This window comes from Falco rusticolus, chromosome 1 (assembly GCF_015220075.1).
Source record: "Falco rusticolus isolate bFalRus1 chromosome 1, bFalRus1.pri, whole genome shotgun sequence".
Lineage (NCBI taxonomy): Eukaryota > Metazoa > Chordata > Aves > Falconiformes > Falconidae > Falco > Falco rusticolus.
Window position 1 is genome coordinate 99,150,445 of NC_051187.1, and position 27,608 is coordinate 99,178,052.

A 27,608-nucleotide genomic window follows, 5' to 3' on the forward strand; every position below is an offset into this window, starting at 1 on the left:
GAGTAGTGATCCAGCAGCCACCACTGTACTAAAAACTCAGTTCCCCAGTAACACCACTGCTCACCCAACACAATCCCACTGTGCACTGACAGCTATTGGTAGTCAACTATGTTTTCCTCCTATCTACAGGTTAGTCCTGAGTTTCACCAAAGCCTCAGTTCCAAAAATTTTCTTCAGGCCTCACAGTTCTCAGACACACAAAGTTCTTAGCGTACATGGCTCACCAAGTGAATAAGTCAAACACCCAGATTTGGTCAAACTGTATACACACACAGACCAACCAACATCCCTTTCAATCCCAGCAGTGAGATTTTGTACTCAGATTCCAGGAAAAGTGAGCCAAAAACCCTTCAGACCAAGACATTTGCAAGCTCCTGATAGGCTAACCTGTTACAAAGACCTTTTAAACAGATGATGCAGAGTTGGTAGCTTCCTATGCATCAGCTAACACTAAATATTCCCCTGAGCAGAGGGGAAGATCTCTGGAATCTCCAATGACAGGCAAATGTATAACAAGTACTATTCTAGAGTAACTGACCTCCAAGTAACTTTTTCAGTGGCCTTCAAGGAAAAAAAAAAAACAAACCCAGTGCAGATAAAAGATTTAAAATTCTCTATTAGCATTTCTTTCCCTAATTATGCTACAGACAGTGTTAAGCAAATCCCAAACACTGTATTTTTCAAGTATTTCTTAATGACTAACCCTGCTTTTCTGCTCCTCTGAAACCCTGGGATGAATACCACAAAGGGCTAACATTTTTTGTCAGTGCAATCCAAACGTTAGTGTATTGTTCCCTTCATCTACAAAATCATGTCTTCTACTGTGAGTGAAGCAAAGTACAAAAGTAAAAACAAATTGTTTCATGTTCTTAATCAGTAGGCATACAGATCAACGTAAATAATTTTTTGAGGTTCTTCTTAATTTCTCTGGCCCCTCAGGAAATAGTTAGTCTTTTCCTACTTCAATTCTACCCTCCTCATCTTCTGCTGAAATAGAGCTAAGAGTGTGCATATTATCATAAAGCATCTACAGGCCACTTATTGATTACTACCACCCAGCATATACTGCTCAGGAGCTTTTACCTAACACTGTATTTTGTTCCTAATGTAATGTTAAGCTTCAACAGGAAATGCTTTGCAGCATTAAATAATAAAAAAAAAGGTAAAAAAACCCCAACAAACGTGTTTAAAGATAGGTCTCAAAAAAACCCCAAAAACACACAAACCACCAATGTAGTTTCTATTGTGAAAAAATAGTATCAAAAGGCCAAATAAGTCTTTTTAAGATCTCAATTTCACTAAAGGAATACATATTTTGTTGAAAAACACAATTTAAAAATCCATTTTTGTATCACACATCAGAAGGGAACTACTTTAATCAAAACAACTCATGAGTCCACAAATGTTTCAGTAAGATTTAATCCCTAGGTACAGAAACAAAGAACAGCCACTGACATGGTAGTACTATGCTGATTTTAAAAAGACCCATTCAAACATAACCTAGTCCAATGATATATGATTATTCCTAGAAGACAAACAGGAAAGAGACATTTTAACGAGTAAACAAGTGTGTGGGGGGTTGATTTTTAAAAGGACTTTCATACCACATTTAATGTCTCTCAGGAACCAAACATGCTGGGTTCCTATGACAAGACACTTTGTGACCACCAAAATAACACTGCATCTCTTAAATGTGTTTTGCATGATCCTGTTCTGTTTTGCAGAATGCAGCAGCATCACTTTCCATAAAGTAAGAAGAGCTAATGATATCTTATCTGAAAAGGTCAGGAATATAAGCCCTTTTAGAAAGCAAGAGCATCAAAAATACATGAAGATCTCAAGGACACCTTAAAATATTTAATAATGTCTCATCCTAGTACTTTGCAATTGAAAATTAATTCAAGATGAATATTCATTTATTTCTGAATTTCTTCAGGGTAATGTGTGTATTAACACAAATGCATTTCATCACAAACATGAACAAAACATGTCACTTACCTTTTCATTATTGTAATACGAAATGCTGTCTCCATCGAACTTAACCCAGCGCTTCTGAAACACACGTTTGCTGTAAAACAAAAATTAATACAATTAAAATAATAAACACAAACTAACACTGGCTTTTAAGAATGTCCCAAGCACAAGTTACAGAAAGGTCAAATCATATTTAGCTTCCTGTGTTTCAGCTTAAAAATTTTGAAAATTAAAATAAATTTTAGCCCTATCATTTCTTTCCAAAAGGAGAACGCTGATTTCTTATATAATAAAAAGATCTGGAAACAAGAAGTGCAGTATTTCTAGACTTCTTTTATAAATTGGTATCTTCATATTATTAATCAATTCAGTTTTCTTTTTCTCTATTGCCTCCCCGTATGCTCTAGATCACGTCTGAAGTGACAGAGGAAAAAAACAACTTTCAATAGTATAATTTTGCTTGAAATTAACAAGGATGAGAACTGACTATTTTTGTTGGAGACAAAGGAATATTCTGAACACTGAGCATACTTCAAGCATTACAAGCTTTGTAAGGTACTTTCCAAAAAAGAAACTGAAAAACTAAAATAACCATTTCATTGCCACGTTTATAAGAAGAACACCTCTGTTTACAGGTTATGGTGTCTCCAGTCAACACCTCCCAAAAACTCTCTTCCCTGGCCAATGAATAAATCACAGTCACACCAAACCACTCAAGTACATCAAATTTCATTTTCAGTCTGTGTTATGAACTGAACATCATTAATGAGAGGCTCATTTGATTATTTCAGTTTGCTGTTAACTCATGCTTTATAAGGACCTCCTAAAAAATTATTTTTACATGAACCTGAAGTAGTCCATTATACTCATTTAAAATGTTGACAGCCTATTAGTTATCATCTATAAAAGTTTCAGTTCTAAAATCTGTTAAACAAGTTAATTAAGCAAGAGCAAGACCCCACTCTAACATCTCTTTTCCCAACATTATTTCCTTTCCTGCTAAATGAGTGTTCTGCTTTAGGATTAGTAGACTGTGATAGTTTATCAAAACTTTAATCAAATAGCAGCTCTGGCTTAATTAACTTGTATTATATGACTACAATAAATCATCATTTTTCATAACCTGGAAAGGCCAATGTAAAATCTATTTTCCATTAAAATGTCAATAAACTTCAAGATGATGCAGGGAAGAAAATGTGAACCTAAGCACCATGTACAGTGTGAGTAAACTGAATGGCTTTACCATTTAGAGTGAACTAAAAAGAGGAGCTGTACTTGAAATGCATGATTTGTAGCAATTTAAGAAAATAGTATATACTCATTCCCCTGAGCAGATATGAAGTGCCAGGTGTAAATGAGAGCTCTGTAAGGAGGAGAAGAGGCAAGGCAAGGCAAGGTGGGGGGATGGGTGTGCGCGCACACAGCTAACAGGGAGTAGAACAGAAAGAAACATCCAATTGGCAGGGACTGAAATAAGAAATTACAGTGCTTTAAGGAATGAAAAAGATTTTTTTTTCTTTTGGTTGCTTTCTTTACACCTTCAGATATTTGGTTCTCTTACAGTACCATTTCTCAAAAAATGCAGCATTCCTTAAACCACGCTTAGGAAGAAGTCCTTGAAATTTAGCCAAGGAGTATCAGTGACTCAAAGCTAATGACCCTGCTGCAACTGTTCTATTCAGTCCTATCAGTATCAACCTTGTGGTTGACTCATCTTTTTTCAAATAATATACTCTCATACAGTACTTTATCTAAAGCATTCACACTTTGTTCACAACTCTATTCCTTCAAATAGCGTGAGTCAACTGGAAATAAGAACTATACTTTTTATCACTCTGTTAGCTAATTGCTGGAAGTGCTGTTTAAAAAAAGTCCTAGAAGTGAAATAAAACAAAAGTTAAAGCTAACTGCAGCTCTCTGAGAAGCCAATACACTAACAATTCTGAAAAAGATAGATATATAAATGCATGTTATGCTGGGGAAAAGTCTTTTGATTCTGTGTGTAATTATTATTTGATTCTTTAGAAAAAGTAAAAAATGGCAATCCATAAATGTGAATGAAACTTTGAAAAAAAAAATTAAAAAAAAAAATGTTTGAGCAGATTAAGATTCCATGATGGCAAAATAGGTTGATTCCTTCTTATTATTCAGCTTCAACAATGTATCACTGTATTAACACAAATGAAGCCAAAACCAAAGACATTAAAAGTTCCTAAATCAGAACTCTTAAAAAGGAACAATAAAAAAAAAAAAAGGGGGGGGGGGGGAATTGCTATACAACAGAGCTCCTTCCAGTGAGCTCAAACCAGACTGTATTCTCAACCAATTTAATTCTATAACTTTTTCACTAAATTGAAATAAAAAATTAATTGCTGTACTAGTTGATGAGTAGTGATGGATTATTATAGCCACAAATTATGAAAGGAAAGGCCAAACAGTTTAATACCACCTTTTAGTGTAGCTAAACATAGATTCTTAAGAACAAAGAACACTGAAGTACTAAGGCTTAGAAGTACATTAAACTAGATGTATTACAGCGCTAACAAGTTTAACAGGTTTGATTTCTAGATGTTATAGTGAAGATCAGAAATAGACTTTAAAAGTAAAATTGTGCCACTTTCAATACAAAAATGAATTCAGAACAATTTAAAATGAAGAATAGTTTAGTCAGTTTATTAAGGAGAAAGAAGAATTTCATCAGTTTGCAAGTATTTATGAAGGGAAGATCTAATAATAGAGTGCTCTTTAAAACAACCTAAGACAACCTGGAATTTAAAGTAGATTAAAATAAAACAATTTTAAAACCTTTTGAAAATAACAGAAATTAAACATAAGGATTTTTAATTTTCTTTTACCTACAAATGTGGCAGACAGTCTGTTCTCTATAGTATTCATCTCTTCATTATTTCAAATCTTAAAGAAAGACTTGGACTTAGATTCCTCCCATCAAACTTCAGCATGTCAATAAACTAAACCAGGAGAAAATTCAGCCTAGATGCATTTCTAAAGCCAAAGCTCAATTTATACACACAATTCTGAAACCAACAGGATCTCCAGTCACACTAATTATTAATTTATACATCCATGGACATATTGGTGAAGTTGTATTTCAGAATCAGAATTTCTTTTCACTAACCTTGTGGCCCACAGAAAATCAGCAAAAATGTACATATTGGAATTTTTTTCGTATTTTTCTGCTGCAGTTCATGAGTGGTGATGAACACTTTTAATAAAAATATTTTTCCTGAGTGCACCTCCAAAGTAAACTTTAGAATAGATAACATCATTAAAAACTTAAGAATTCAGAAAAGCCCTATGCAACAAAACTAGTTCACTTTCTCACCACTAATAGTAAGCTGTGACCAAATACGAACTTAACATCTCTCATGCAAACATATATCCTCACAATTACACAGTAATCACTGCAAATACCATACCCTTGAGGGGATAATTTATCCAGCCATCCTGCTTTAACCTTCGTTACTGATGGTCCATAAAAACAAGCATAAGGTGTTATTGATTCATTTCCAATCACAGTTTGATCTCCATCAAATTGCTGAAAATGCATTTGTTCACTGACCAAGCGATCTGAATCTCCACATTGTATCTTACTACAAGATGCTGAGTATGTTTTTGCTTTATTTTTCTTTTTCTTTAAAGGCAAAGAACATTGTTCCACAAAAGAATACACAGATTCACTTTCAGATTCTTCTGGTGATACTACTTTCTTTTCCCGAGACAGTGATTCATTTTTTGCAAATTCCTTTGTCTTCTCTTCCTGATTGTTAAAGGAACTAGAAAGAAAAATTGCATTTTACTCTTCATATATTGCTACAATGCACAACTATATAAAATTATTAATTAGAACAAATATTGGTAAGATATTATAAACATGTTTATAACTTGTTTAATCATTCTGATAACCACAGACATGCTAAAGACAATGTATCTTGTAACTATGACCATACTGAATCCTACTTTCTCCATTCAACAGGAGTAGTAGCAAGGTAACACTTGCTGCTTCCTTTAGAAGCCTGAATAGAAGTTTAAAATTAATTCTCCCTCTGCAGAAAACTAGCCTCACTCTTTTTAATATTTTGGAGGACTTGCAATATTACCTCTCTTCCATCTCCCACCTCAATAGAAGCCAAGTACAGAGAGGAGAGTTAAAGAGCACGTTAGCTCCCGTTTCATCAAACCACTAGCCACTACCTCATGAGAGGGCTAGAGAATGGGTTTTAGGTTTGCGTTTGGTTGTGCTTTTTTTTCTAATAAGCAGGTAGAGTATGAGAGTATTCAGGCATGGTTAGCTAGCAGACATACAAAACTAAAACTTATTTCATCTTTGTTCTGACTGGGGAAAAGAGGGACATCTTCTAAATACACAAGAGCCTTAAACCTTCATAAGTCTCGGGACAGCCACAGAGCCAAACATCGCCTCCTACAGCATGGGGTAAAGGCTCAAATAGGGAAAAAAAAAATAAATAAATGCAGTCACGGTTGTGCCTTCAGAGATAGAGGTCTACTTGTGACATCAGTAAATAATTGTTTCCTCTTTGCATTTTGAATATCTCTATAACTCGTATTCAATACCATAGATTCTTGTAAGAATACTCCTCATTTGTTCCTAGATCCAATTTATTTTCAGAAGCCAGGAATTCATTTCCATGGAGTTCCTAGAAAAGAAATACATTATAATCAACGTTTGTATTGAAGTAGTAAGTGATGTTTAAACTACCGTAGACATAAATCACACACAAACAACAGCGTAACTAGTAAAGCTTTTCTTTGCTGCATTTTCAAATGTGCATTTGGAAGATCATGTTTTCAAGAGTATTCTAAGAAATGTTAATTTTGGTATTTCCATTTTTAATAATAATAGATAAAACATTTGAGCACAGTCCAAAATAGCTGATATAAACAAATAAATGAAGAAATTCAGTGCATAGAAATAGTAGTGCTCTGATGTTTCTTGAAGCACAACTGAATATTTTACCCTGAAATTTTCTAAGCTCAAAAGCCACATGTTGCATGCAGGTTAAGCATACCATTTATGACTTGCCACTAGTAGCCTATCTTTCATATCAATGTTCTCTGAATTAATTGTACAGCCTTCAGAGCATACTAAAAATAAAATAATGGTAAATTCAAATTCCTGCAGTAACACTAAACTCAACCACACCAAATATCTCACATTTTCTTGCCAAGCTCTTCTTCCTAAAAGGCACATTTATTAGTGTTTGTTTAGAAATCTTTATCACAAACTGCTTGCAGCATACAAAATGTCAAGGTTAACACTGTTCAAGAACATTACATTTCACACTTCCTAAACTTGATCTGACAGTCATACTGCATACCAAGCTTCTTGATACTTTTCTCTCTTCCTTAAAAAAACAACCAACAACGTGAAATTAACATCTTTGTGTTTTCTGATGGAAGCTTTTTAAATTACTCATTCAGGCTTTGATGTGTATGTCATGAAGGATAGCAGAAAAAAGTGGAAAAACTTTTGCAACAGTGGCTATTTGTTTTCTGAAGAGCAGTGCCTCATCTTGTATTTGAAGGCTGTAACTTGGCAACAGGAAAAGGCCAGCTTAAAAAAAAAAAAAGGCACATAGCCCAAAGCTGTACACTGCAGTACAAATTGTGGAAATCACAGTTTGCTGCTAGAATAAACCTAGGTGAGCAGTCTGCCTTCCTCTGCCAGCCAGATCCATATAAAAAAAAAAAAAAAAAAACACAAACCAAAAAAACCCCAAACAAACAAAAAAACTCACCCAAGATCAGCCACCACCCACACACCACACTTAACAATGTTGTAGCATGAAGGATTAGAAAAAAAAAATCATTATAAAACAAAACATCTGCAAACAAACTAAATGGAAAACTTAAAAGCAACCTGTCCACTGCTTATCTAATGCTTGGATTGATTGAGTCTCACAAAAGAGGGGAAATGGCAGTGTCCCACTTCTATGCAACAGTCAGGAGGCTAATATCACCCAGGAACCATCTTCAGACTAAAAATGGTCAATATCCTTTATCTTCATTTGTTTACCAAGATGCAACTGCAAACCATGCCCACTGAAGCTATGTGGTAGTACCTCTTCCTCTCTCCCGTGAACCTTTATGATAATAGTTCTATGTCCTGCTTGTGCTCAGCAATCTTCAACATTTGGGCAAGTGAATTCAGGGAGCCTGAGAACTTCTAAGCAATAATCAAGAAATGCATTGCTATTGCCAGTAGATTTTAAAATTTAGAAGTCTACAAATGAAGACAGGTTTTGGGGACAGGGAGTTCTATTTGCTCATAAAGACGTATATTTCACCCAAATTAAATCCTAAGAATTTCCAGTGTGTTGTTTATAGAATTACTCTGCAAGATGCTCAGATTCAAGATGAGACAAAACTCCCATCTTCCACCTCCTGGGATCTCTAAGGTATTATGCAAAAGAAGTTAGCAGCAGCATTTTTCTCCTGCAGATATCTTTATAGACAGAAGTATTTCTTAAAAGATAGGTGTGTATATATGTATGACACAGAAACTGTCTCAAATATGTACTGTTCTTTGGACAGGAAGCACCTACCATTAAGAAGGGAAATTGGCTTCTGGATCCCAGACAGATGGAACTGTCTACTTGCAACCCTGTATAAAAATCCTCTACTTTCAATCAGGAAGTTATTGAGATACATTTTTGGTTTTAGCTTTTTGTAACAGGTAGCCCTGCTGATCACAACAGCAAGTCAGGAAACCTGAATGCTAAAACATGAGCTTCATGAAGAGTATCAGGACTGAAGCTACATTAAACAAAGACTCAACGCCATTCAGGACAAGCATCTTCCTTTAAGAGATGCTACCTTAGTCTTCTACTAAAGCTAATGTCACAGTTCTCAGGTTGATTCTTGAATTACGGTTTGGCAATACAATTTTATACAGGTCCATAAAGATAAACTCCTCCTAAAATAAGAACCCTTAGTATTTTAAAGTGGTAAGATTTGCAATCTGGCCAGCATTCCACAGCAGAACAATGCTTAGGAGCTCACATAGCTTAATGAACTCAATATGCATGTTTAATTTAGTCTGACTGCCAACAGCAAGAAACAAAGCAAATCCTTTACTCTGGAGGTCTAAACTCATTACAATGCAGTTTTTCTGTGAAGGAATTCTAATATACTAGATTCTTCAGTTGGACACAACAATAAATTAGGTCTAAAACATTTGGGGGTTTATTTGTGTTATTTTAAAATCAATACTTTACAAAAACGCTCCTTCTTCAGGTTGCCCTTTAGAGGTTTCTGCTTCTAGTTCTTTCTTCTTAACCCAACTCAAAGACATATTTTCTTTATAGCCTTAATTCACTATTTTCTCATGCTTACTTACCTCCAGTCTGTAGTGACTTGCTACCTATTTCTACAGACGATCCCTTTATAATAGCCTATAGAAGCCTTCTCTTTTTTACACCAATGAAACAGGAAGAAGGGTAATAGTATATAAGCCCTTAGAACAAACTTCAGTCAATATAACAATTTGCTAATTTTTCTTGTTTATAGACAAACTATATTCTCATTTGAGGTTTCTTTTAAAATAAAGCAGCAGTTACAAGCCCTAAAATCTCAGCTACTTTACAGCATTCTGTAAACTTTCTTTTATTTGTTCCCAGGATACTTGATAACTACTGAAAAAAATCTGAAAGTGAAATGTATCTTAGCATCTTTGTTTTATGGTTCTTCTTGATGACCTTTGTCTGCAATTAAATTCTAATGGAACTAAAATTAACTATGACGTTTCCAACAGGCATGTGATAAATATATCTCAAAACCCAGTTCACTTACATGAAAATGATAATTAAAATCCAAACCTTCAGATCAGGAAAAGTATTTTATAATTACTGCATTAATCATGATTATAAAATCAGCAAAAATAGCAATTTCATTTGAAGCAGTTAACCCAGTTTAACAGCATGATATTTTTGTATTTTGTACCTTTTTAAGATAAGAAAGATTGTCAACAACCTCCCTGGGTATGCTTTTTTCCAACCAAGTATTTCAATGATATGTACAGAATGATGTTAAGTAGTAACAAGGCTAGGAAACTTCTAGAAAACCTGCTTATGCCATTGAACTAAGTACAAAGATGTTAAAATTCTGAATTTTTAAAGACATTGGCAGAGGCAACTGTCACAGACAAGACTGTACACAAGGAAAGAAAACGAAAGCTCAAAATTCACTTTTGTGTGCAGATAACCAAAACTAGAAGGAGAAACAACATGAATTTACGTGTACCTCATTAAAAAGTCAACAAAAAAAAGTACAAAACATATTTCCAGAGGAAAGAAAGAACCAAAACCAGAGAAGATTTTTATGCTTCTAAAACCACTCCCATTAGAAGATGAAATTTGAACCACTTATTCTCTACTGAAAAACTCCTACCATATTAAAATCCTAGGCATCTGTTTTGCTTTCTGAATTGCAGTCTGTATTGCTTTCATTTTAGTCAACAGTTTACAATAGTTATAAAAGTGAAACATTAAAGCAAAGACTAGGACAGAAACTAAGAATAATTTACTGTTTTCTCTAACTGTCTGGATTGAGATCAGATGGGACAAGTATAAGCAATTACAGAACCAACGATTTCTGGTCTGTATCCTTCTGAGACAGAAGTAGGAGCTGGGATTCACACCATGTGGCAGATGCCTCACTAAGCTAATTTACCTCCCAGATCTCCCCATGATTCAAGAAGTCTGTCCACATGCCATCTGCGGCATTCACATCATTCATAACTGACCCCAACAAAACTGTTCTCTTCAGAGAATCCTACAACAAAAGTGACTTTCTGGGTATACAGGAAGTTTAAGGGATGTATGAAAAATATCAGAAGTCCCGAGAACTTTCATATGCAGGAATTAAAAAAGGGTATGGCCAAAAGTGACCATTAGATCACCTAAGTTAACATGTAAACTTCTTTCATAGGACATACATAAGCCTGTGTAGAGTTGTCCAGTCTTGATCCACAATTATCAGAAGCGCAAAAAGCTATTTTACACCTTTACTAGTCAATTCTAATGGTTATCCACCACTGAACCTCATTTAGGCACAAAGTATTACAATACACCATTGTACCTAAGAGGGTAAAAGGAAGGCATCAAGGTAGACTGCAATTGCCTGTAACTGACTTTTATATTTGATATGGCAGCTCTGGGCATTTGAAAAAAGAAAAAGAAAACTGTCAGTTACCTATCCTATGTTGTTTAAAATAGCAAAATAATAATAATAATAATAAAAAACCCCACCAAACCTAACCAACACACGCCACAACTTCTTTTTAGTATTGAACAGTACAAAGTGTATCTCAAAGTTGAGAAGAATCACTAGTCCACAAATATTTACAGTATAAACCTTTTGCATATACCTAACAAGACAGAAAAGGTACTGGGAACTGAAGAAGCAGAGGAAAAAAAACACCTTAAGGGCTATATAATATACATAATATGAAGACTGAAAATAAGACAGACCATTTATAACCAGACTTCTCAACTTACCTTAGCATCTTCAGGGTTGTCACAAATAAAGGTTTCCCCATATGGAGAGATGATAGGTGGCTTTTCTTCTGTGGAAGTGTCTTAAAGGAAAAAAGAGTCATACATCAATGCTCTATTAAAGTACTAACGAAATCATCTCCATCCTTCTCAGAAGGAATTTTGAAGAACAAGAAACAATTTCCCATTTCTAGCTGAACTTCAGACAGTTTTCCCATTCAGTCACTACCTAGTCAGACACTACTACTATTATTACTATGTAATTTGACTATTACTTGCCTACAGGCATTTTTCTTCTTTCCCACCCTGCATCAAGCTAAAAAACCAAAACTTCTGTTGCACACTCTTAGGAGCAATAGCTCCAAAGTGTCCTTTTATTCTGACTTAAACAAAAACCAACAACACAAAAAAAATAACCAACAAAAAATACCCCACACAACAACTAACCCAAAACACATGAAAACTCATTTGTGCACAATGTTCATTTTGCCATCAAGTATTCACTTGAAATTAATATGCATAACTTCAAACAAGACACACCTCTAGAGCATGAAAGAACTTTTGTTTACAACTGACTGCAAAAGTCTTCTACACTCTTCCAGTAAACTATTTAATACGATTAATTTTCTGTTATTTCCTGAAGCTATGAGCACTAACTAACAAATTAAGCAGCCTTATTCAGGAATACATGTCTTGTAACATTCAAGAAAAAGCTAAGTCTGCTTAAGAAATCTGAATCTAATCTTAGAAAACTCAAAATACTGTAGCCTAAAAAAGTATACTAAAATAAATTAGGTTTAAAGAGTAGATTTTATGATTTTCATTATATTTGTTCATAAACAGAAAGTAAGTAAAAATGCAGAAGTGCTTAAATGCTCTGCTATTACTTTTTTTCCCCCAGACCTTCCAGATGACCGATATTTCTTAAAATAAGCAAATCTATACTAATTTCAGACACCTTCATGTCTAAGGTTTTTTCCTCAGTATTCAAGAAGTAAATATTAGCATGTTTGACTCACTGTCTCGTGAAATTTGCTTCCCAGTGCAAGAAATATTTACAGGATCCACATTTCTTCTTTTCTGAAGGGAACTTGAATAAAACATAGCACAGAATAAAAACATTAAATGAAATTTCCCAGAAATGGAGCAAAATTATCTTATGCAGTTAGGCTATTAAAATTATATACAAATATAGAAACAATCAATTTTAAGTCTTGAGAAAATTTCTGATTTAATTTAAAAGTCACCTAAAAATGAGGTTTTCTCCCTTTCTCACACTAAATACTTTTCTGATTCTAGCACTCATCTTGAGTTTGGGGTTTTTCTGTGTGTGTGCGTTGGTTTTGAATTGACCTTATGATACATTTAGATTGCTGGGAAGCATGGAGATTCCACATTCTTCCCTACCCTTTACCTTCCCTTCTCCTTCACACAGATATCAATGACTATATTTAAAGAAGAATGTACTATGAAAGTCTAATTTAACATTAAGCTCAAAGGAAGCCTGGGCATGGGAAACCAGATAAAACAGGCTCTCAAGCACTGAAAAAAACTGCTGTAAAGTTTTGATTTTCTAAGGTCAATTTTTTTCCAGAAAGTTTTCAATCTGAGACACAAAAGACATTGTACTGCAACTGCCTGTGACTACCACTGCATGTTTTGTAGATAGATAAGAATGTGTCCCCACACACAACAGAAAAATTATTTTATTCTTGATGTTGTGTTGGCCCTTAATTATTTCAGCAATTTCATGTATAGTGGCACTCATCATGCTCCTAAAAATCACATTATTTTTTTTCAATTATTGTTGTTGTTTTGTTATTATTGAGATTTCAAGCTGAGACAGTACCTTTAGAATAACAACACAGGAACAAATATGCTTGAATTAGTAAATTTCTAACCCATCTTTACTACTCCAGGAGTCTGTATTAGAGCTGTTTGCAGCCAAGCTCTGATTTCCCCAGTTAACATCAATAGTTAGTAATTTTTCCTCTTAATTTCATTTTCTCTGCTTGAAATAAGTGCTATGGATCCTACTGCATCCTTATAGAATATCCAGTGACTGATAAATGCCATACAAGATCCCTGAAGTTTTTCTAACAGGTCCTCCATCCTTAAAACCAAAGATAAGTATGTTTTACCAAAAATATCAATACTCCTAATTTTTGTTTCCCCACTTGACATACTGAGAAATTTTATTCTTTTAAGATTAGCTATATTCAAAACTTTAGAAATACTGTCCCATGAAGTCCAAGTTGAATTACTCCATATTACAGGCTGATGTTCCTCTACAACAGAACGCATACATTTATGAACTATTTCATATCATTTTTAACCCATGCATTAACCTGCACCAAACAAATTATTAGGTTAAATTCAACACAGAAGCTGCACTGTTTATAGTTACTTGACATTTCAAGTGTTTCCAGGTTATATCAATTAAGTTCCTCAATGATATTGTAAAATCCTGGTTTTAGAAAACACAGGGTGAGTTTGGCCAGTGATGGTGGATCATAGCCTAGCTGTCATACATGATTTGTTACTCTCCCGAGGTATAATTACAAAAAGTACACAGCAAATACTTTAAAAGTCTGTGTTTCTTCATACATCTTACTAAAATTGATGTAGTTACATCATTTGAAGCTCCATTAGCCAACTAACTTCATGCATTTGTACTAATCTAGTCATAAAGAACCTGATATGCTTATTAAAAAAACCCACATATCTAACTTTTTCAAAACAGACCATATTTTTTGTTGTTAGGTTGGGATTTTTTTAAGGGTATTAATAGCATTGAAACAAATTAGAGATACAGCTAAGCAGCTTTGACTCAAAGAAGTTTTAAAATCACAGTTTTCTTATGTAAATCAGTGAGCCATTGACTTCATTTTAGGGTAGATTGATTTAAAAGAGGACAAGGGTAACAGCAAAGAGTGAAGATAAAGTCAGAAGGAAAGAAAAAATTAAAAATCAGTTTACAAAGACTTGCCTTTTTAAAATTCACATTTTTTCAGGATGTGTATATTCTTTTTTTGTTATGTACCTACATGTACGTATACATGGCAAGAAAACCTGCTAATAAGCAAATTAGTCTTTATCCTCACAACCAGAAATAAAAATTTTGTCATTTTTTGAGAACAAAGTTCTATTCTAACTTAAGTCAAGTAAAAACTACTTCAAGATATAAAGTAAATGAAACAAGTTTACTTTGAATATCTGCTTGAATGACAATGTATAACAAACAACATACAGTACAAGCTATAAAATTGTAATAATTTGTTAATGCTCAATAGAACAGCTAGTTAGTTATTGTACAAACTGAATACCTGGATGGAAAAAACAGAAAAATACTGAAGACTTCTCTGGAAGCAAATAAGATGTAAAAAAAAAATCTTTTATCCACACCAATCTCTGACTTTCCTTAACCATTTCCAAAATGTAATATCTCTTCAGATAAAGATGATCATTAATTTTGCTCTTTAAAGGAAGGTTAGTGCAAGCAGTCTGCCAATCACAAAGAGTGCCAATTCTACAAATACATAATAATAATTTCAATTAAATTATTGCTTTGTAACAACTGTGGAGATTAAGACCCACTATTTTCATATATTAAGAGGTACCGGATGTGGCTCGGGCAGCATACTGTTCCCCACCACCCTTTCCTTAAGAATAAACAGGATGAAAGGGTGTGATGAGGCAGTGACTGGTCCTGCTAAAGACTGAGAAACTGGAAAGGCAAGAGCTTTGCACTGGACTGAGCTGAGCTGTTTTATTCAATATACTGCTGTCACCTCACAAATAAAGTGAGGGAGAGAGGTCACTGCAAGCAGTCAGTGCTTCAAAACCTTCATCTGCTGAGTGTTTTCAATGAACAAGGCTTTTGTTTTCAAGCTCATTCAAAGCATGTTTTCTTTTCTGTCTGTCTGAAGACCTAACCCTCCCATAATGCAAACATGTCAAAAGCGCTCCAGCGTGCTGTCAGATTCATGGACTGCTTGCAGAGGTAAATTAGTTGTGATGCTTGACCATAGGAAAAGAAGAGCAGCTTTTCTCTCCTGAAACACTTGTTTTGTGTGACAGAACACCAAGCAGAGGGACACAGCAGCACCAGCTTGGGCACCTCATTAGCAATCTTACCATTTATATGTTAAGAAAGAGAGTCTAAACAGTATCAGCACCAAGCAAGAAGTTTCAACCATAGGATCTGCCAGCTGCAGAAAACAAATAGTGCCTGCTCAGCACAAGGATCAATATTCATTTCATTCATTTATATTTTCCCCCAAATGCAGCTCGTTCTCCAGAATTACTTTTGATCTAGTTGTTTCTGTTAACGAACAATCAGAGCAATCCCACTTCTGAAGAATACAGCAAAGTTGAGGGATATGAAAAAACCTAAAGCATATAGAGTTCATCAGTCTGAAATTTTCTGCGTAGCAATCTTGTATAACAAACAGGTTTAGCACGCCATAAATCTGCTTAAGCTTTTTCTTTGAACAGATTGCTGCTCTGAATGATGCAACAGTAGCTATTTCACTTGAGTGACTGCTAAATGACATGATCCAAAGCATATAAAACTCTCTCTATGCTTATTATCTTCAATCTTGCACTAAAGGCACATCAATAGTTAGCTCCATCCACTGCATTACTTTCACTATTTTGTCTTACAGAAGCTTTTACTGAAGCCTGTAAATGGAAGAAGTCACTTAGACCAAAAGTATCAAGACTGACCATGAAACTTCCAACCCTCTGTGTTTAACTCTTGTTCTGTTCCACAACACGACTGGCGAACCACATTAAAAATTTAAGATTTCTCACCTAAATACAGAATGCACTGTCTCAGAAAGGGTGATGACAGTCTAATAAAGATGTTTTGGATGCAGATTATTTTAACTTTAGAATATGATTTGCAATCCCCTTAATAATTCTAGTGCTTTTAAACATCTTTCAAGTCATCTTTACCAATTCTGCGTCAACAGAGAGCTCATCATAAGAAGGAAAAGTCTAGCTGACAAGAATCTGACATAACTATGCATCGCTTCAATACTGATAACCCAAAAACACTACTAAAATCTGCACAATGACACCACTATCAAGAACACTGTGTAATTGTCACTTTTTTAAAGAAAAAAATATTTGCACCCCTCAGTACTACAGTGATGCCACATATACTTCAAAGAAGAAAGAAAACCAAAATATTTCCAACTCCTAAAATGCTATAACGTCTTATCAGCTGTGTTTTGTTACAGGCAAGAACCAGGAGCACAAGTGAGGCACAGGGAAGCAAATACAATTGCAAGCAAGGCAAGCACACCATTAGTAACTAAAAGTGACACGGTCACAGCACTGGTAAGGGACATAAGGAGACTCACCCTGTGAACTTTTTGTGCCAGATTGCACATAGGAGATCATGAGAAAATAATTTCCTTGCATAAAAATTTGAAGACTAATATCCATGAATGACTAGAAAGAAACACTGAGTTTCCCAGATTTCAGCAGGATTTCTCTGCCTCTATGGAAAAGCCTTCACAAAACGTAATACAGATGAAACTATGGTCTATCAATAAAAGTCAGTTGAGGATGTTTGTCTATGCAGCTCTGTAAGGCAGACATGATCTTTCCTGATGTTAAAGATGCTGCAAGCTGCTATTTTAAAGTTCTGCATTAGTTCTTTGCCTCTAAAAAAAAATACTCAGCAAGGTTATCAAGAATGTTTCTGTGAAGTTTAAGTTCTGGTTTAACCTTGACCTTGCTCAGACAAACTGCTACTTGTCCTTCGAGATCTCCATATTGTTATAACTGGAGCATAAAGATGAAGAAAATAAGTTGGAGGTTGCAAATCAAAATGGTGGGTAATGACCCAGTCACATATCAATCACTAATAGACTCTGATTTGAAGGATTTACTTCAATGGTGGGAAGATTATAAATATAGCATATACTCTCTACTGGATGACTGTTTCTCAAAGGACGTTAATAGTACTCTTTTAGTAACTATTGTTATCTTTTAGGATGAGATTCCCATTTCAGCTCAGCAGGAATAGCTTTATTATATGAAGTAGCAATAATCACTCTACCAAACTTAATGTAAAGCTACTCCTCGCTTAAAGACGATTATACTGAAGTTTCAATAAGCACAATTTTTTTTGGCAACGTAAAACACACTGATTAAACAATTTTTAAGGCATACAAAATATCTTAATTGTTGCAAAGAATCTTTGCCGCTCCATCTGTTCAATCAGACAATTGTATTACAACGTTTAGTACTGACTTCTTTCAGTAATCTAAAAGAAACATAAATGCTGGGAAAACTCTGTATTTAGGGCATGTATAAACTCGCTAACGATGTTTCTAACCGCTGAGATATGGAGATGAAAGACAAGCTAAATACAAAACATTCTCAGACATGTCCCTTCCAGGCATAGCTAGTGGTTTAAAAAAAATAATATTTTTTTACTTTAAAAAGTGCAACCTAATGATTTGGATATGACTACGCTGACAAAACTTTGCATATGCCTTTGCATTGATTTTTCTTCTCTGTTTAAGACACTTAACCAGCATGACAGGTAAAAGATTATATAGTTAACAGAACCAAAAATATTACAAATCAGTCTGTGGGGAGACATTCTTCATTTACATAACCTGTAATATTATGATCAACTGCACATTCTGTGCCTATTATTTTTAATGTTCAAACAATATTACTTGTATTAAGATAGGCCTGGAGTTAAGTTCTAACATCAGACCTTTTCCTTTACATTCCATCATAGCTCTGCAAGACAAGCTACAACAACTAATTCTTATTCAAGACAGTAAGTGCTACTCACTAATTTGTGGATTCAAGCTATGAACTCAACCATTTTGAAGGAAGAAAAATCCACACCCACACCACATGAGTATTTTGAAACAAATTCAAACTTTCCAGTGCAATTTATCATAACAAACTTTATAGGACTCTATCCAATACTATCCTCACCAATGCTGCAGAGAACTATCCTTACAAAGATTACATAAACTCTGAACACCTCTCGCATCTCTCCTGTACAACCCCCCCTCCCTTTTTCCACTTTTTTCCTGATGGAATGCCTCAAGAATATTTTTATACTACAACATCATTAAAAGCTAAGGTTTTGTTATCATGAAAACACGAGCAAAAGCCAACTCCTAATATGACAAACTGGTTGCATTCATTTGCTGATTTAACAGTTAAATGACAACCAATTTAAAAATTAATCTAAGACCCATCTTGAAGAAAGTCCTTGCTATAGACCTACAGGATAATGTAGTTAACTCCTCTACAAAATAAATGTCCTATTCTAATTCAAAACAACAACTGTTTATATTTACATATAAATTTTATGTGTTTTAAGGCTAGAACTTAAGATTCTTGTGTAATCATCTTGTTATGCCCATCCATACAATCATATCAGATGCATCTTTCTTTGTTTACAGGGTGGCTACACCATACAATACACAAAACAGACAAGAAGGATTTACTAAATTTTGCCCCACTTTTTAGATAAAACTACATTAACATGTGAAGGTCTGTAAAACTTCCTAGATCTTTCTTATAAGTTACATATATAAAATAATAAATATTTATTTTCCAAGAACAGCATCCCTTGAAAGATACAGCTGTAAAATTTATAAGATACAAACTGAATACTGGTGGTTTACAATTATTGTTGTCTCATCATAAAAACAGATTTTTATTCTTAAGGGTGAAGGTTTAGCACTCTTGAAAACACTATTTTGTCACCATTTCCCTCTGACAGATCAGAATTTCATCAGAAACACGAACTATATCTAATTAATATTATTAGCAATGTTTTGGTTTGGAAGAGATTCAACAACTTTTTGTTATTTTTCAATCTTGGTTTTGTAACATTTATGTATTTCTATTCTTCCCCATCTTAACAGCATACAGATTAAGTTTTAAAAATGCTTGATATAGTTGTTTTTAGTAAGTATTATACCTAAAGCAATAAAGATTCCTTTCTTTGAAAATAAGTCGACGCAAGGATGACTGGGGAGGTTATAAGGAAACATTGTTCTAAAATTTCCCTTTATAATCTCATTGGTGCTTTTCATTTGCATTGAAGCTTATCCTCCTTCAATTTATTTGGCAACATTTATACCAAATCCAGTGTATCTACAGCACATGCGTTGAAAGTCCACAAAAAAACCCAAACAGAAAAAACCTGCAAGAAACCCCAAACCATAATTTCTACAATGATAACAATTCTTTATGAGAAAGAAAGAACAGTTACCTTGATGAAGCTTGAACTTCACTTGATTCTGGAATTTCTGGTACGGGCCGATGCCTTAATATAAAAGACCGGGTTGCTCTTGGAAATACTTTCATGCAGTTTTGTGCATAAGAACCATATAAGTCATTGTCTATCATTTCTCCTTTAAACTTAAAGAATGGAGAATTTGGCTCACTATCAGATAAATCATCCTCATCTGAAAACATGAGATGTTTGTTTTCATTGTATTTTGTCTCACATGAATGAGCAAACGAAGTAGGAGGATCATGAAATGCCAAACAGCCAGTCAAGCGCTCATCAGCTTGGTATGCAGCAGCTTCTTCCAGTGATGTATCTGGCTGAGTATTCATCTTAATACATCCAATTTGATGGATAGCTTTTAGCATTCTGTCTGAATTCTGGTATAAACTAGAAAAATCTGAATTTTTAAAGCGATCGTCATTTGCCTCTAATAAGTTTTGTTCTGCAAGATCAAATCTTTTGTTACCAATGTAAGCTTTATTAAGCTGTTCTGACAATGTTGCAGGTATCAAGCTAGTCCTGTCTATACTTGAATTGCTTATTGGAGACTCCTGATCTGAGGACAAATATTGCTGCTTTTCTGAACCTTTCAAATCTTTGAATTTTAGATTTTCACACAAAAGAGAACCTCCTTGCATTTTTGAAAAAGTGGTGTCTAATTGCTTAAGAATTCTTCTGCGATGTCCTGTAGGCAACACTCCCATTTGCTGAAGTATACTGTTATTTATTCCCATGCAGTCTGTCACAATGTTATAGCCATACTCTTTAAAGTTAGGAAGGTACTGCCCCAAGTTTATGTGGACCAAGAATTCTTCAATATCAGTGCCATTGTCTGTGGATGACATGATGGCAGCTTCATTCCGAATATTCCACCCCACAGTCAAGTAGAAATATAGTCAGGATGCATACATATTCACTAGCAACAAAGCCCTTTAAACTTGGTATCAGCCAGCCAACGGAGAACATCAGTTTCTTCAAGACACTTCCTCAGGTTCCTTCAGTTTGAACTGATGTTTGGGTTTTTTTTAAAGACTGCAAACCTATGAAAATGAAAAAGATAATTTTAAAAAAAATCCCATCTAAATTCACATTAATCTTGGACAAAATTCTGAAAGGCTCCCTGTCATTTGGACAGTAATATTTTTAAATTGCTTATATATGAAAATTTCAAAGGGCATAAACTGCATAACTTCTCCATCCTTTTATCTAGGCCTCTATAAAGAGAATATAGAAATCAAAGTCTTAAGTCAGCATAAGTAATAGAATCTTAAAATATATAATCCTAGTAGTTAACATTAACATGAACAGTTAAGAGATAAACCACTTATCTACACACACACTTATTACACAGTATTTGGATATAAGGGGGAGAAAAAGCAATCTAGGACAGAGCTGGAACCTAAAGCTATCCTGTTCCCATGCCAGCACCAATTAACTACAGCGCAGGGCTTCTACTCCCTTAACTTATGAGCCTTAAACTCTTTTTAGCACAGAAACATGTTTTCAGTGGGAGAAAGTGAAAATGACTAGCTAAAGCATTCTATGTGAACTGTGAATTGAAGCCCTCTTCAACTGAACATCCAACTGAAAAAGTGCAGTAACCAACAAAATAGTTTACAAAGGTAGAATAGTTTCTGAGCAGAGGGTGGGGGGATTGGGAAGTGCCTTAATTGTTTAAAAAGCTACAGTCAGAAAGCTATGGAGGTGATCAAAATACACCTTGCAAGATCAGGCCCTTCAGAGAAGTGTCACAAAGGCAAACAGGAAACAGGTAACTACTGAGCTTCTCAGCTCTGTCAAGGAAGCAGTTCTCTTGGCCACAAACTAGCATAACCCCATAGGAAAGTTCTGGACTCCACAGTAGGGACATTTGGCATCTTAATTGCCGATGACAGTTCTTCCTCAATATTTCCCAACTCAGCTCTTGGCACTGTCCAGTTTCTACCACCTATCTCGAGTTCTTTCTTCAGGGCCATATCCAAATTCACAATTTACAAAATCCAAAGCAGACAACGAAGGTACTATTCTGAAGGTGTTTGAGACAGCCTGAAATCACATTTCTTTAAAGAAGGTTTAAGATCAGCTGCAGTCAGCAGGTTTCTTCACCTCCCTCTTCCCACATAAAGGGTAATTTGGCCTTAGGCAATCCTGCTGACTGTAGCAGCTGTCCTGGCATGCAGGTACTAGCCTTAAGCAGCCTGGAAAAGAAAGAACCGCTTCAGTAGAAGAGGTTAAGACTTAAACAACGATTAGAAAGAAAATAAATCATATATCCAGAATATATCCACGGTAGTGGGTAATGATACTTATTTTTCAAAATATTTCCTGGCAAGAAGGGTACTACTTATGATCTAAGAATTGAAGCTTAAAAGGTTGATTACTTTTGTACCATATAAGTTCCTCCAATAAAGGATAAAACCTCTTCCTGTAAGATTTCACCAATGTCTTTTGAGTAACTAAGTTGTTTTTCAGAAAAGTAATCATAAACAAAACTATGCCCCTCCTCATTCCCCAAAGCCACATGCAATTAAATTTAAAATCATATACTGAATGGAGTACAACCGTTATCACTGCTATCAGTAATTGTACTTTATTATGAAATAAATGACTAAATAACTAACTCAATCATTAGAAGTCTTTTCTTCTAAGATTTTGTAAATATCTTTATTACTACCATGTTTTCAGAAAGTGGCAATCAAGAACAGGGAAAAAACCTCTCTATACTTACACCATATATATATGTGTGTGAGAGACATAACAATAAGAAAAAAAAGATGAACAAACCTACATTTTCCTGGAAATGTAAAAACGAACACAGCACGCTTACTATAAATGTTCTGTTATTTAAAATATGTCTTTGGATTCTTGCTAATCACTTTAACTTCATTTTTGGGGCAATATTTTTATCAGCTTTGATCACTGCACAAGTCTGAGAAGTGACTTATCTTGAACAAAAAGTTCATACAAATAAATGAATACATACAATACATACAATTTTTAGAGACGACTCTGTAGGCCAGTCAGATAGCAACCTCTCAAGAAAGATCAGCTTTGTTAGAGTTAACCCTTCTCAAAAGATTCTCAAGTCATTTAAATTCAAAACACCTTGGATTGAGCTAGACTGATTAACAATCAGCTTTTAAAGTTAACGTTGTCCTTTCCCAACCTACATACTTATCTAAGCACTCATCGTTCCTCTGAAAACTTCAGACATCAGCATTTTCTCAAGCTTTTCAACGAGCCTCTAGACATAGAAGTTGAACGTAGGGCCTCCACCCATCTCTAAACCCTAAAAAATACAAATACATACTCTCTTAAGAAGTTCAATATGTACTATGAGTACAGAATGAGAAATAATTGCTACAGAAATTACTAAAGTGGGCAAAAAGTATCACACAGGCACTGTCTGTGCCAGAAAATAGTATTTCACATACCCATTATTGAACACCTCCCCCCCCCCAAAAAAAAAACAAACCCCAAACCAAAAACCAACAGAACAACCAAAAAAACAATCCCAAACAACCCACATGTTCAAGTATACAAAACCTCTACAATGGTTTGTAGATCTCGATGTATCAATCTATGAGTTTTAAAGTTGGAGTTAGCAATTGGTTATCTCAGCCATTTCCACCTTCTGTGGCAGTTCTGGGTTTCATGGTAGTGTCTGGCTTTTTCTCTGAGGTATTATTGTTTTATTCTCAGACAGTATCTTTCTCGCAACCCCTCCATCTTCAGCAGTAACCAAAAAGACACAGGAAAGTAGCTTTCAGTTGTATATTTACAAATATTTTCTTATATAAATATATATATATATACACACACACCTACACACACTTTTCAGTATCTAAATGCTGTTTCTTCTACATGCAATACCTTTGCCTACACAGCTCATTCTGGAACGTCTCCAGCATTGTTACTCAGGAACTCAAATAGCCATGTATTATCAGCTGTTTGGATCCTAACCCATGTCTGTATAAACCACATAACAATGCAGAGGATAACAATGCAGAGGATTACCTAGCACAGAACAAACTTTGTTTCCAAATTTGCAAGAAGCATTACTTTTTGCAGCATATTTTGCAAATGAAACGTAGCAGACTGAGAAAGGAAGAAACTGCTCTCTGGAAAGACACTTTGACCATAAATGCCATAACTAGTAGAAGTTGAAGCCCAAGCCATTTTCATTTTCTGTAGTAATCTACAGCAGAAGCTGTCAATGCATACATCAAGATTTATAAAGACATGCTATAGGTCTAGCCTAGCTATACAGCTGGTTAGCTACCATAAGTTCAGTCACACATTTTTTGTGGGTCTGAACAAAGGGTTATACTGACACCTGTTTTGGTTTGACTACTCAAACATTCAAGTAACAAACAGCTAAACAAATAAACAAATCACACTGGTGAATATTTGTACTGCAGGCTAGAATACTGAATCGTTTCTTGCAATATTTTATCCTTACTAAAGGCTTAAGCTCAAGAAGTATGTAGAAAAGCAGAATTCAAGGATCACCTTATTCAACAGATTAATCTATTTCAATGTAATTAATATCAATTTAAAACAATGTAATTTCCTCCACAGTTTTAATTGTGGAATACATCATAAGAAACCCTGAAGAATGTTTGTACAGCATTAGAGATGTAGTGCATATATATGATATATACACATTTATCTACATATAGTCACTTTCACATCCATATTTGTACTGTAACAAGTATAAATAACCAACAGTATTCAATATTAGTGCTCTTGGTTGCATATACCCTGTAAAACAAAACTTCTCTCAGCAGCAAGGCAAAGTAGATTTTTTTCCTACAGCATTTGACAAAAATAAATATCAGAAAAGAAAAAAAAAAATGAAGGGAATTTGGTCTTGCCTAAATAAAATTGATTCTTGCTGTATTATTACATTCTCCAATATAGAGTAACCAAGACAAAAGGCATCATTCAACATAGTTACTAAAGACAGGAAAATGCTATAGGAGTTGGACAAAAAAAAATAAAAATATCAGGCTTCTTGGAAGACACTTTACCATTCAACTTACAGAAATATGGGTAAAGCATCTAAATTGCTGTGTGGAAAAAAAAAAAAACAATACAAGGGAAAAATCTGGTCTTTTCTTCCAAGAAAATAAGTTTTGGCAGGGGAATTGTGCAATTTCTCTTGCACATCCCAAGCCTTATCCAACTTATTTCATAGAAGTTTATGTTTCTCACAGTGCTGCTCAAACTGATTTTCATGTTCTTTTCCCATCTTATGGGAGGAGCTTAGATAATGAGGTACAACAACTTAGAGCAGCATAACAGTTCGTTCTGTTTTGCTAAAAATGACAGCTAAACAGCACCAAAGAAAAACGACAGCACTGGCACAGAAAAACATACATAACTTTCTGGATCTTTCCTTCACATGGAAGGTAAGTACCTGCATCTAATATTCTGAAAAGACACAGCAATTGATTTTATGATTCTTCCATTCTGTGACTTTCAAGTTGAAAAGTCTTCAAGATAACACTGATTGGAATACAGACAAATCTATGTTGAAGCAAGCAAGCAGTTAAACTTTTAATAATGAATTGTATGACCAGTAGGATATAGTTGAATATAGAAACTCCCAAGTGAGACTTTTTTTTGCCTTTAAGATTACTACAGATACTAGCCTGAAGAAAGTGTCAAACCCTTAGAAGCATATGGAAAGATAATCACACTTTAAGCAGTCAGTTCAACAAATACAAGCAAGTTCAGGCTTGCTCCAGGCTTCTGCTAAAGCACATACTAGATTAAGATCCAAATAAACAGGTAACAAACCCAAAACAAAACCTCACTACAACAGGACTAGGAAATGGTTGTAGATCATTAAAAGATCTTTACAAAAATCTACATAACACAGTCAGCATATCGACTGTGTTCTCAAAAAAAAAATAAAAAATCTCAAATGACCTTTTTAAAGTGGTTACTTAATGAATTAACATTTGGGTCAACTCAGAGCAAGATAACCGATTGCAACAATTCTGATAGAACTGTTCCCCTTCCACATGCAAGGAAGTTACTAAGCATGGTTTACGAAATACCTTTAATCACATCCTCTGCCCAAATGTTTCTTTGCTGTTGTTTCTATTTCAGAACACTTCTCTCCCAGAGAAAACTTCAGCCACTTTCTCTACCTCAGAGTCAAACCTCATACTGCAAGTAATTCCAGTGGAACCACTTGCAGAGTTGCTGGAATAAGGAGCTACACGCCATGAATAAGCATGCTGAAGGAGGCATTGGCTGAGTGCACTTTAGCCAGTTGCTCTGGTAACACTGGGTCGCTGTATCCTTCACTTGGTCTCTTATATCTAGGACATCCCGGTGGCTCTCTGGCTTTCTCAAAGTGAACTTCCTGCATTTTCTGCTAAAAAAAAATCCAAAAATATACTGGCAGCTAACAAGAAGTCTGCTTGCGTCCAACTTTGCAAAACCAACTCACAAACAGATGCACAATAACAAATAATAAATAAATAAAAAATAAATAATAAAGCACTGTTCCTTAGTATGACATTTACATACAGACCGTTAAAATAACTTAAGCTAAAAAGAAATCAGGAAGGAGGGGGAAAAAATTAATACACGCCGTATTTTCCACCTGCCTACGAGCTATTTCTTGTAAGATTACAACTTCGGTACCTGATGCCCTTCAGAACCATGCCCTGTACCACACTGCTCCGCCTCGCCCCGCACCCGCCGGTAACTTTAAAGCCGCTCCCCAGCGGCGCGGTCTGCGCTGCCGGCGGCACCGGGGCCCCAGAGCCCGGCCCACGGAGCAGCTCCGCGCTCACAGCCCGGCCCGGCCCGGGGAGCCGCCGGCGCAGGCCGCCGAGCACAGGGCAGCAGGCCGGCAGCCCTCGCCCTCTACCTGGCAAACGCCGCACCCTGCCGAGGCTGGCTTACCTCCGGCCAAAGGCAGCCGGGGACGGGGAGACAGCAGCAGGGGAAGAGCAGGGCTTTTACCTGGCTTCAGCTCTCTGTTCCCCCTCCGTCTCTCCGCTCACTCACTTTCTTGATTTCTTTCTCTTTCCTTCCTTCCTTCCTGCCTCCACACCCCACCCCACCCCACCCCACCCCCGCGCTGCTCCGCGGCAAGCCGCGCCCGCGGCGCTCCCTCAGGAGGCGGCCCCACCTGGGCGCGGGCGGGAGCGCCCGCCGCCCCGCGCCCTTCCGCGCTGCCGCTCCGCGCCGGGGCGGGTGCTCAGGGCGTGCTCGTCGGGCAGCATATTTCTGGAGGAGCCGGGAGGGAGCGCGCTCGCAGCCGCAGGCTTCGGCTCTGGGAGTGCTCACTGCCCCAGCGCATCGCTTCGCAGGCGCCCGCGCCCTCTCCGGCAGCCCGAGCTGGGGTGGCGGCGGGCGTCCCCCTGGCTAGGAAGCGGCGGGCTGTGTGGTAGCGGGCTGCTCCCGGCCATCTCTGGCACCAGCCGGAGCGGTGCTCAGGGCAGGTCAGGCCAGGTGCGAAGGAGCGGCATTGCCTTAACAGTAGCGGCACAGCTGCTGAGGGATTGCCAGCTTTTCTAAAAAAATAAATAATTCAAAGAATTACTAAACTGTCAGCAACGTATGTAACTTCCCCGCTTCTAGGAACTCACCTACATGTGTGAATTACAGTCATGCAACTGAAGCTAGCTTTTTGTTACACAAAATAAGACCAAAAAGTACTTTCATATACACGATCAATGTACATACACATCTTCTTGATGTGTCAGTCCTGATTTTTTTCTATTTAAATCCAAGGACGCATGTCCTTGGCCCAGGAAGCCCATGCTGTCGGGGCAGAAGCCTGAGGC

General features: G+C 36.0%; 1 protein-coding gene across 1 annotated transcript in view; it reads right to left on the reverse strand.

Annotated features, from left to right (window-relative positions):
- The window catches only part of ARAP2 (ArfGAP with RhoGAP domain, ankyrin repeat and PH domain 2), a 129,906-nt gene extending 103,045 nt beyond the window's left edge, over window positions 1–26,861 (reverse strand). The window contains 7 exon segments of the mRNA XM_037390934.1: window positions 1,999–2,068; window positions 5,412–5,768; window positions 6,568–6,650; window positions 11,511–11,590; window positions 12,527–12,597; window positions 19,774–20,834; window positions 26,782–26,861. Of these exon segments, the coding sequence (XP_037246831.1) occupies window positions 1,999–2,068; window positions 5,412–5,768; window positions 6,568–6,650; window positions 11,511–11,590; window positions 12,527–12,597; window positions 19,774–20,639 (1,527 nt within the window). The 5' untranslated portion in view covers window positions 20,640–20,834; window positions 26,782–26,861.
- Window positions 26,862–27,608: the final 747 nt, after the last annotated feature.